Here is a 12,376-nt window from a genome sequence, read left to right as displayed (position 1 = left end):
CAAGAGGGCTCCACATGCCTCCTGTGGCACACGTGCCATAGGTTTGCCATCACAGCTCTATGTCATAGATCAGTGATGTTTCTACTAGACTAACCTCACCAACATTCTTTTCCTATAAAATACATTACTTTATACACCAACTGACTACAGCCATGGTGGCACAGGGGTTCGAATGCAGTACTGCAGGATACTTCTGCTGCCAGCTGCCTGCAATTTGGCAGTTCAAATCTCGCCAGGCTCAAGGTTGACTCAGCCTTCCAAGATCAGTAAAACGAGGACTCATGTTGTTGGGGGCAATATGCTGATTCTGTAAACTGCTTGGAGAGGGTTGTAAAGCACTGTGAAGCAGTATATAAATCTAAGTGCTATTGCTATTTATCTGGAACAAAGACACAAAGTAAGTCCTGAATTCCCCCTTTCTACAGAAGTACATTTGATCCAGAGAAGGCTTCCATCTTGGAAATGTATATTTTTGATTTCCCCTCCTAGTCACAGACCCCTGTATTGCCTTTTATGTTGTTCTAGAGATTCTCCAACTCTTAGAAGATCTGAGAAAGGGGACAATAATAACTGCATCAGGAACATTAACCTTCTACCAATGGAAGATTCTCCATGAAATTAGTGTTCTACTTACATGTTAGAATCCAAGGTGTATTAAACAGATTCTGAGTTTATCGTTGGTTAAAAAGCTTAAAATTGTAGGTTAGTGATCACTGTCTGATCTAATGCTGACCCAATAATCTGACCAATCTATCATGCTTGACCCCCACCCACAAGTTAATGTGACTTCACCAGGATGATGTACCATTTAAATTCATATATTTAACTTATTGCAAACACTGGCTAAACAAGAATTTACACAGTTGATTTTGTGATCTTTAGATTGTCTGTCATATAATCCACTTGTCCACTTTTGGCAAATAAATAAGGAAACTTAGCTATCAGTGCATTACTATTAAGGTAAATTTGGCGCTTAATTTGCCCAGAATCACAAAATGTATATAAGGAAATTTTAAAAGCAGAATGTATATAAATTGTTACAATCCCATTCAAATATGTTTTAATTTGGGGTCCTGTTTTAACTGGTGGAAGATAAATAAATTATTAAACCAAAATACTTTAATTTTAATTGGTTAATAAATATTACTCATACTGCCCTACTAAGATTGTTTCGGCCTTTAAAACACTTCACACAAGGGTTGCTAACTCTACATTGTTAATGCCCTTTTTTGGAAATTCTAGAAGCCTTTGCAAAGCAAAGCCCCGAAAATAAAAATGATCATCCATCCATGTTTCTTCTAATAGAATAATATCAAAATTACTTCAATACTGATTCAATAAAACATCAGACTTATTAAATCAACCAGCTAAATTCCAGGAAATTATTTTCAGAATTGAATGCTTAGGACAATATTCTGAAAGTTGTCAATCTTCAATGTCAATGTGATCTAATGCTTCCATGACTTGATGAGTTTTGAATGGTCCTGGGGATCTTTGTATAGACCAGTGGGTTATCTGGGTTACTACCTAGTTCACTGCTATCCAGGTATCTCATTTGTTGCCAATTTGAAACAGACGCAATATTAGCTTTACTCTGAAATCTTTTTGCTTCTTTTCTTGTGCCATTTGCTTACAAGCTTGAATTGCTTGGTTGATTATTTTCCTTGATGGTTGGACTAGCTAGCCTTCATGCTTGTAGGGTTGATGTACAATTGGCTATATTTTGTAAAAATGAAATGCTATGATGGATTTTTTTATAAATAGAATCCTTGAGACTGACTATATTATCTGCTGTTTCTGCAGTTTTGAATGTAACAATTGCTCTTGCTTTAAAACAGTTAAAAAATAGGTAGACAACCCTACTAATCAAATTTATAGTGATGGGATGGAATTAAACATTCGATCAATAGAACAAAATGCATTTTCTGTTCCAATTGAGATAACATCCTTTAGGTTTTGGATAATTTATGAAGGCCAATTTATTAAGCTGAGGTTTAGGATTCCTGGGTATATTAAACAACTTAGCAATGATGTTCTTATGTTTATGGCAGTTTGAAAAACCTCTCTAAGAAAACTGCAGAGTTAATCATATCTTCTGGTGCTGAAGGGCACAAAGGCTGTTTTTGCATCCATAGTTATTAGAGTTTTACAAGCAGTTTAACAAGTAGCGAAGTCCACTTTCTGGATAGAGGGGGCTAGTTTGAAAGAGGGGTCAAAGAAACTGGACATTGGTTCTACCTGAATGTCCTTTCTTAGTTCGATGGGACCAGCAGCCAGGCATGGGATTGACTTCATCTGTAACCAATGGAATCAAGTCTGCTTAGTTGATAAGCACCTCCTCCTCCTGGTGCTTTCCAGCTTTCCGATGAGGATAATGCAGCAGACCGACGCGCTGAACTGCAAGACAAGGAACTGCAAAACCAGGTACGCCTCCATCAGGTCCACTGACGTGAGGAAGTCGCCCTCCCTGACACTCTCCAAGATGGTCTGGAGAGACTGCATCTTGAACCACCTGTAAATGATCTGCCAGTTCAGAGACTTGAGATCGAGAATTGCTCTCCATCCCCCCGATTTGGAACTATGAACAGATGGGAATAAAACCCTTGACCATATTGGTCCCGTGGAACCGGCTGAATGGTAAGAAGGTGTTTTATGGCCGATTCCACGAGGAGCCGTTTTGCCGGGTCGCGAGATAGGGGACCCCTGGCAAAGTGGCTCGGAGAGGTGGAGAGGAATTCCAGGGAGAGGCCCGACCTGACTATCTCCCTGACCCAAGCGTCTGTGGTGGAGCTCTCCCTATTGGCTGACGAATAGAGCCAGTCTGCCTCCAATGGGAAGGACGGACGTGCAGTCAGCATGAGCGTCGGAATGGGCGACCCCTCCTGCCCTGAAAGGGCCGTTTGGAGGAGCTCCTCTGTCCCTGACCCCCTTGTCTATCCTGTCTACCCTGCCTGGGAGAGAAGGACCTTTGGGGTCTGTTTTGCATGAATCCTGTATCTGATGTCCTAAAGGGACAAAAATAAGGAGCAGGTCTAGTGTCAGAACAACGGGACATACTGTATTTTACAGTTTGTCCTTAGACTCTATGAGTAAAGCATCCAAGGCTGCTCCAAATAATGAAGCCCCAGAATACGGGGCCGACGCCAGACGCCATTTATTTTTGGCATCCGCCTGCCAGTGCCTAAGCCAAAGCAGGTGGCGCGACAAAACCGTGGACCCAATAGATTTGGCTGCAAATCTTGAAGCGTTTAGGGTGGCATCGGCCGAGTATTCTAGGGCTGCCACAATTTTGTTCAGGTCCTGTTGGGACCGCGTGTCAGAAGAGGGCAGGCATTCCTGCATTTGTTTTAGCCACAGGAGAGCTGCCCGATTAAAAAATGAGGCAGAGGAAGAAGCTCTTACAGCCCAGGCAGCCACCTGATGCGCCTTTACCAAGGACTGTTCTGCCCGTTTGTCCTCAGGGCGTAGGGTCTCCTCTGGGGGTCCTGTCAAAACAGAGGGGCCCACTAAAGAGACCACCAGGGGGTCAACAGTAGGGACCTGTAACAATTTGATAAAGCTAGAATCCAAGTTGTACAGGCAGCGTTGGGATTTGGACTAGGTATAGGTGTGGCCCACTGTCTATTCACCACATCAACAAATAACTTGGGGGCAGGTACCTTCTCTGTCTCAACCGCTGGTTCTGAAAACAGGGTTAGAGATGGATCAGATGCATCGATCCGGGATGCCCTGTGCACGGTCACTCACGCCCTCGTGACGTCTCGCCTGGATTATTGCAATGCTCTCTACATGGGGCTCCCCTTGAAGGGCATCCGGAGACTGCAGTTAGTTCAGAATGCGGCTGCGCGGGTTATAGAGGGAGCCCCTCGTGGCTCCCGTATGACACCTATCCTGTGCAGACTGCACTGGCTACCTGTGGCCTTCCGGGTGCGCTTCAAGGTTCTGGTAACCACCTTTAAAGCGCTCCATGGCATAGGGCCGGGCTACTTACGGGACCGTCTACTGCTACCGGATACCTCTCACCGGCCCGTGCGCTCTCACAGAGAGGGACTCCTCAGGGTGCCGTCAGCTAGACAGTGTCGTCTGGCGACGCCCAGGGGAAGGGCCTTCTCTGTGGGGGCTCCCACCCTCTGGAACGAACTCCCCCCAGGACTCCGTCAACTTCCAGACCCCCGAACCTTCCGTCGCGAGCTTAAAACACACCTATTTATCTGCGCGGGACTGGACTAGTTTTTTAAATTTTCTAAATTTTAAATTTTTAAATTTTATAGGGGTTTTAATTGGTTTTAATATTTATATTATTTTTAATAATTAGGCTTTCTGAATATGTTTTCTTAATGGTTTTCTTAATTTGTATATATATGTTTTTTTTATCTGCCTGTGAACCGCCCTGAGTCCTTCGGGAGATAGGGCGGTATATAAATTTGAATAAATAAATAAAAATAAAATAAATAAATAAATCGATGGTTGGGCCTGAGGCAGGTCGGGTCACTCCCAGCTGGGTGGTGACCTTGGCCTTGTGTAGCAAGGATCGGAAGAGTTGTGGCTTAAAAAGGCCCACAAAGGAGGGTTGGTCTGGGACCAAATCCTCATCCTCTGAGAAATCCTGGTCCCTGAAGTCGCCCTCATCCGCTACTGACACTTGAGTGGGAGAATGAGCCTGGAAATCATAAGCCTGGTCATGGACTAAATCCTGACTAGCCTGCAAATTCAGAGACCCATGATTGGGTCCTAAGCTGCATGGAGGCAGCAATGCCACATTGAACGGCAGCTGCTATCATATCTGCCATGTCCTCTGGGAATTAGGGTGTGCCCCTGGGCTCCTGCTGGCCCCCTGAGGCCGTAAAGGTAAAGGTGGCCGTAGTGGCCTGGGCCGATGGCTCCTCCAATTGTGGGTCTGCAGGGATCACATCCACCTCTGCAGTAGGGGGAGGGCGGAATAAATCAGCAGTGAGTTGCGGCTGGGATGAAGCAATAGAGCCATCCGGAGATAAAGAGGTCAATGGTGCCTCAGAGGCCTGAAGTGAGGGCTGAACTGAAAGAGCTGTGGCCTGATGTTCCTGCACTTTTCTAGTAGATTCCCTCACTGCTTTTTCTATTGCCTGTTCCATTGCCTTCTGGCATTGTAAGGCTTCTCTCTTAGAGGTCTTAGAAGCTTTCCTGTGGGGCTTGATCCCTGTGGCCGGCAAGCCCCCTGCCCTGGCAGGAGTATATGTGCCTGAAGTGCTTGGCACTGGTTGTGGGCTAGCCTGATGGATGGGCTGGGGCTGCTTCTTCTTCTTGCTAGGCCGGGTAGGAGGTACGGCGGCCATCTTGAAAGGCTGCAGCTGTTAGGTAGGCCTCTAAAACACATGTGACTGAGTTATACAGAGTCTCTATAAGTGAGAACTATTATATATAGTAATTTGTAACTCTATCTCTTAATTTAAATTATCATATACTGCAAATATGATATTATCATATCATAACCGTTGCAAAGCAACGGTTAAAAATTCTCAAAATCTTTATAGACTTTAATCAATACTTCCTGCTGGTATCTTAATATTTGTTGTAGCAAAGATGTTATCTTCTAAGGTCAGGAATTGACTGCCTTTGCTTTTTACTAACTAAAATAGTCTTTAATCACTTCGTTTGATGTAAAATTGGCCAGAAGTATTTTTTTAAAAAAAGGATTTTCCAGCTGGGCTGTCGAGAGGTTCAGCTTGTTTACATCCTAATGAGAAATTCTAAGATTACAGTGGCAACAGCCAGAATTTAAACTATGACTATAAAAACAAGGCTCTTTAGTAACAAATCCATGAGTATTTACTAATATTTAGTAACTATTTTACTAATTAAACTGTTTTATCCAATGCCAAGTATAGATTACATTTGCATCTTGCTATTGGGCCCTTTCGACATGAATAAAAATTGAGCAATTTTGATTCTGGGGTGGAATGACATCTGCATGTATGTTTTTGAAACCACTGAGAGCAAAAAGGGCCCTCTTATGAAGGCCCTAAAGAGCCTGCTTGTGGTGGTGGTTAAAATACAGGCTACAAATAGGTGACCATGAATTCTACGCCCATCTTAGACATGAAGCCAACTGGGTGTCTTTGGGCCAGTCTGTCTTTCTCAGTCCTTGAATGAAAACAATGGCAAACCACTTCTGAAAATAGCTGTCCTCCATGACTGATAGTAGTAGATTGCTTACAATGCCTTACTCACTTGTGCTAAGATTCCATAATGCTGGTTTGGACATCAAGTTCTACTAATTTTAAAAATGTTGAAGTGTCATTTTTATCAGGTCACCCCAATTGGCTGTAATGAGAAACATCAGAGTATACTACTTCCTTAAGTGATTCCCAGATTTGTTATCAACCTGTAACATCTATAGATGATGATGATTAAGATGATGATGGTTACTCAATAAAGAACTCCTTGACTAGTCTGATACAATTATATTAAAGTTTTAGATGCTCAGAAAAGTTTTTCTCTTCTGTAGAATGGAAGAGAAGGAAATAAAAAATTCTTTCAACATTTACTTCAAAACCACTATCATGAGTTCACTGTTTCAGTAGATAGTGATTTACTGACAGAGCATCACAAAAGTCTTTATTTATTTTTAATCTGACATTATGTTCTGATTTAGGCTCTATTTGTTCAGGAAACCTTGATAAAAATGAATCACTATACTGAGAAAAAAAGAGGGGGAATCTTTGTGGAGAATGCCCTGAAAATAACTCCTTAGATATTTGTTTTGCAAGTTTAATAAAATCCAAAAGAAGCAGTATAGATACATGAAATACATTTCTAACATAATAATGATTACTTATCACCCTAAAATACTTTTTTTTTTTTGTTTCTATGACAGAGAAGCACAATGTGTATTATTGCAAGGCTAGGCTGCTGTCAAAAATTGGATTCTAGGATTTGAATTTGAATAATGCTGCCTTGGCTTAATAAATGTTAGGATTAAGATTCTTTGAAAGTAAGAGCAAATCTGGGAAACTCTAATTATTATCAATGGGTAAAATTAGAAGAGAGGGAGAATAATTTTTCTCTATCCATAGATAATTTTCCATACCTCTATCATGCTTCTCCTCATTTTATCTATATGGTTACCAAAAGCCGATAGCAAAGTGATGGCATTTAATCATTCATATTCTCCACCATTACCTCCATAAACATTATCCTGCTGGATCATGCTAAATAGTCCCATTATCCTGGATCACACTGGACAGATTCAAAAATTTCACAAGCTGGACTTACAGTGGACAACTTTCTTATTCTTTGCTCCTCAGTTACTAACATTTCAGACACACTGACTCTGGGAATTGATACAGGTAAATCACAGGTAAAATTAAGGCACAATGCCAGGATACATATAAAATGGTAGCACTTTTCTCAGGGAAGAAGGGATGATAGAAGTAAAGGCAATACTGAAATTACTACTATTATTTCCCACTGTTCTTAGTCTCCACTTGTGTTTGTGGCACGTATATTTTATTACTGAGACTTTAACAAGAACCATTGAAACCAAATGCCCGACACTTTGACCAGCAAGAGAGACTACGCAATTTCAACACTGCCTAGAATTATTTCTCGTTAACATACAGGAAACTAGCACAAATAAAAGCCTTTTCTTTGAGCTCTGGATATAAATTTCACTGGAGAAGAATTATTACTCATATTTACCTCTAGAAGAAGAATGCACACATAGTTGCACACATAGTTGCACACAAGCCCACAATGGCAGTGAACAGAATTCTATAGTTTCCAGCACTGCTTAGAATTTTACTATAGAGGGAGACACTCAGTAATTCTATGCATAAATTCTTCGGCTATTCTTAAAATACAAACTTTGTGTTATTTATACTTTCCTTTTTTGAATCTCACTTTTCTAAACATATTCAATACAATCTTGATATTTGACTACCTAAATTAAAGTGCTTCAACCATAACCACATACCAATTTATATGCTCATTTTTATTTAAAATTTTCATCTTTTTTTTTTTTTAGGAACTCATCCACTTCATCCAGACATGACTCTCAGTCTTCTCTTCCCTTTTCGTCTTATATTCGTAATGAGATTTGATCCCTATTAGTTCTCTGTGTCCAACACTAGAAATTTTTAAGAAAATGTTGGATAACCATCTGTCTGAGATGGTGTAGGGTTTCCTGCCTGGGCAGGGGGTTGGACTAGAAGGCTTCCAAGGTCCCTTCCAACTCTGTTATTGTTGTGGTTGTGGTTGTGGTTGTTATTATTATTAACATATTCTTTTGTACTAATTACTGATGTTTTACATTCAAGTCCACGTTCATTTAGTACCTATTTATTCTTTATCTGTTTTCTTCTTCTTTTGCCACACAGACACATACTTCTTACACATTCCATTTAACTTACATTTTTCCTGATATACCCAACATTCCCTTTCCTATAACCAAAGGGAGAGAAGCGTACTCTTATCAGAAACCAATGTTGCAGGCCTTAGACTGGAAGAGGCTTTTTTCCCTCCTAGTCTTCTAACTTAAGAGTAGATGCCTGACAGAAAAGAGGAGGAAAACAAAAACAAAAAATTCAATCCCTTTTATCTTTTCATACTTGCATATTTTTCTCTCATCATTATCAAATGAAAAAGTTCCAAGCGTATTTTGTGGTGAAACACGCAGAGCTTTGGCTGTTACAAGAGGCATAATCCATTCTTCCTTTCACCAGCTACATAAGGAATGCAAAATAAAACTTACATAAAAGAAAAGCCTTCGTCTTAGCATTTTCTGATAGGTTTGAACCATAGACCTTATATAGGACTACACTGCAAATGAACTATGGAGAAATATGTAAATATTTTTTTTTAAAATGAGAGGCAATGGCCAGTTCTTCCCGCAATGAAGCTAATACTACTGCATAGGTCCAACCACACATCACTTCCCAGGCAATCAGAAGGGGCACAGAACTATTACTGGCATAGACAGATGGTTAGATTATCAATCCTCAGAGAAACTGGGAGAAATACCTCTTCTTTACCATAAATAAAGATACAAATCAGCTTTGAAGAGGTTTTAATTTTCCAAGTTACTTTAGGTAAGTTAGAAGAAAAGAGAAACTAAACTAGGAATACACAAAAAGTATTCTAAACCTAAGAAAATTAATTAGCTGTCCATAAAACTTGGATAGGAATCACTCATTTTCTAAAAATGGAAATCAACTTCAGTCTCCTTCCAAACAACTATGACATCTGATTGTCATATTTGCATCATTTTAAGAATAGTAAAGTGCTTGAAAAATATATCAGTTATTTTTCTCATAACCTCTGCTCACTGTTGACCAAACCTGCCCAATAAAAATGTTTTCAAACAAGCAATTTGTAATGTAACCATGGTTATTTCTATTTCTGGTTGACTGCTATAAGAGTAAAAGAAACCTCCTTAGAATCTCTATGATCCTGAAATGGAAGGAAAGAGGGAGGAAAAAAACTCTAAAGTATTTAATGAAGAATGCTTTTAGCCTAAAGATCTTTCCATTTTCTGTATTTTGTTCTTCCATTTTTATTTTTTTAAAGCAATTAAAAGAGAGCAATTAGTTGTGAGAACACCATTCATGCTGGTTATACTGGGAGGCTGACCAACCATGTTAACATTTCTCTTGTTAATATTACGACAATTTAATGAAGAGAATCATGCATGAACAGATTTGACTAGGCCAAAAAAAAAAAAAAAACAGGAAATGAAGATAGAGAGAGATTATTCCTCTTACCTTAGTCGTAAAACAAGATTCACAGCACATGGAACAGAGCTATATTCATTTGTAATAGCAGAACGTGCCTTAATGAAAAAGAAGGAGGGAATACATCTTTTTAAATTGCCATATTAAAAACTGGGATGGGTTCAATTCTTTAAGGTAATAATTATCCAGTTTAACTTAGAGGTCATCACTAATCTGAAATTGCAAGTCAGATATTAAAACTGGCACAGATTACAGTAAGGTGGCAAAGGGAAAAACCAATATAAGTCTATTCCCCTGATTAATCTGATAAATGTATGGTATTAAAAACAAAAGCCCTTAGAATTTTAAACACTTTCCCAGCTTAATACGTTGGGGTCCTACTAACAAATTTCTTGTTTATTTAACAGAGCAGTACATTTTATGAGAATCCCAGCAGTGATTATTGTTTGCATCTTTATTGCATAAAATAAAAGATTAAATAGTTAGAAAGTAGCCATAGCCTTTAGTGACAATTAAAACATTCACATTTGATATAAACAAAATTTAGTGACACTGTTCACACATGACTTTCAGCAATAATGTTCCCTTCAAGTCAACAGTCAACTTTGCCTGACTACTAAGTAAACAGCTTCCTCAACTAGCAGCCATTATCAATGTTATTCCAAAGATGCTTTTTCAACAGGCAACTGGACATTGTTTTTCCTTCAAGACGTTTCGCTTCTCATCCAAGAAGCTTCGTCAGTTCTGTCAGAATTGTCAGAGCCGAAGCAGTTTCTAGGATGAAAAGTGAAATATCTTCAGGGGAAAACAAAGTCCAATTGTCTTTTGAAAAAGCATCTTTGGGACAACCATGACTTGGATGACTGAGAATCTCCACAGACATTATCAACATTGGCTTTACACATCACACTAAATCATAAAGTCTGGCACTTCTCTGGACTGAGCTGGTGTGCAATTTGGGGATCCCTCCTGGAGTCACACATAATTTAAGAACCCAGCAGGGCCCAGCTCCTGCTGAAGGAGCAAATTGCAGCCATAGCTAAGAAGGCCTTTACACAGATTCATCTAGCAAGCTAACTGCACCTTTCCTGGATCAGGAAGTCTTGCTCACAGTCACTCATGCTGTCACCTACGAATCAGAGGTGCAAGGCCTCCACATGGGGCTACATTTGAAGACCACCTGGAAGCTTCTAATGCTCTAGAATGTGCCATTGCACACAGTGATTAGGTTCACCCATATAACACCTCTATTATGGAAGGTGCCCTGGCTTCCAGTTTTCTTCCAGGTGCCGGTTATCACCTTTAAAGTCTTATATGAGACAGGACCAGGCTATCTGTGGGACTGCCTTTCCTAATTCCCGTAATGTGGCAATGTTTTAAATGAAGGGACTGGAAGCATGCCCACCCTACCTGTCCTACCAGAATAGGTAGGGTGGGCATGCTTCCAGTCCCTTCAAACGTTGCCACCTTACGGGAACTAGGAAGTGTGCCTTTTCTGTGGCAGCCCCAGCCCTATAGAAGATTCTGACCCATGAAGCTTGGCAGGCCTCTGCCTTCCTAGATTTTCAAAAAGCACTGAAGACTCGGCATTTCCTCCAAGCTCTGGCATAGGATGAGGTCAAAAGGCATGGTAGAAGCTTGAGTTGGCCTTGGAGTTTTTTTTATTGTTTAAAAAATAGTTTAAATACTTTGTTATGTTGTTTTAATTCTTGGGTGGGAGCTCCCCAGAGTTTGGTATAAGATGGACAGCTACATAAATGTTTAATGTAATGCAAAATACAAATTTTCAATGCATATATGTATTTTTAGCTTAGCCTATGGTGTGGATTTAGCCATTACAACTGGTTAATGGTCAATGATTCATGGCTGAGCATTGTATAAACCAGATCACTGTGGCTTGTTGAACTAGCCATGAGTAAAGAAACACGTAATTTGAAAACCCAGTCAATCTTTAAATCAGTTTGCGGCCTAGTGAATCTGTAATTAATGACAAACTGGGATTGCAAGGAAGCTGTTACAAGGCAACTTCAGTCAAAGTCTGTATCTACTAGATGACACAATTTGAGCGCAAAGGAACTCAGGGTCCCCACTAGTGGACTGTGAGGAGTTTCCAACGGGGCCGCAGAAACAAGTGCGCACATACAAACATGTTGACTTACATGAGCAGCAGATAAGCGTGCACGCATGCGCTCCATTTTAGTGAGCGGCAGATGTGTGGGCACACCACTCACACAGATGGAGCTGCACACATGTGCACACGCTTGCCAGCCACTTGCGCAGAACCAACCGTTCTTTCCCCCCCTCCCCTGGTCCGCAAAGCTGGAAACATTGGGGAACTTTGAATTAACCAACAAATCTATGCGTAATATCTAATGTTAATAGTAACAATACCTGGGAACCTTTTATAGACAGGTTCTGTATTTGGTCAGGGATATTGCTGGAATACACGGAAATCTGTTAAGAAGAGTTTAAATCTTTAGAAGATGGCACAAAACATGTTACTTAATACATCCACAATGCAAAATAGTAAAAATCAGGAATAAAAAAAAAATAGCAAGCAGGATTTCAAGTAAGATTTGATGCTGTATTGCCATTAAATAAAGCCTGTTAATCCTGCATAATAAATTTGTGAGAATAGAAGTCTTATATGTCACCGAAATTCTGTCTGC

At 40.2% G+C, this 12,376-nt stretch overlaps 1 protein-coding gene across 3 annotated transcripts in view; it reads right to left on the bottom strand.

Moving 5' to 3' along the window:
* Positions 1 to 12,376, bottom strand: part of STK39 (serine/threonine kinase 39) — a 142,605-nt gene that overhangs the window by 33,097 nt on the left and 97,132 nt on the right. For all 3 annotated transcript variants that reach the window (XM_058191249.1, XM_058191257.1, XM_058191266.1), the window contains 2 exons: positions 12,099 to 12,161; positions 9,738 to 9,805 (listed from right to left, as the gene is read on the bottom strand). In XM_058191249.1, coding sequence (XP_058047232.1) covers positions 9,738 to 9,805; positions 12,099 to 12,161 — 131 coding nt within the window. The remainder of the gene's footprint in view (positions 1 to 9,737; positions 9,806 to 12,098; positions 12,162 to 12,376) is intronic.

Source organism: Ahaetulla prasina, chromosome 1 (genome assembly GCF_028640845.1).
Source record: "Ahaetulla prasina isolate Xishuangbanna chromosome 1, ASM2864084v1, whole genome shotgun sequence".
Taxonomy (NCBI): Eukaryota; Metazoa; Chordata; class Lepidosauria; order Squamata; family Colubridae; genus Ahaetulla; species Ahaetulla prasina.
This window is presented reverse-complemented; position numbering and strand designations above follow the sequence as displayed.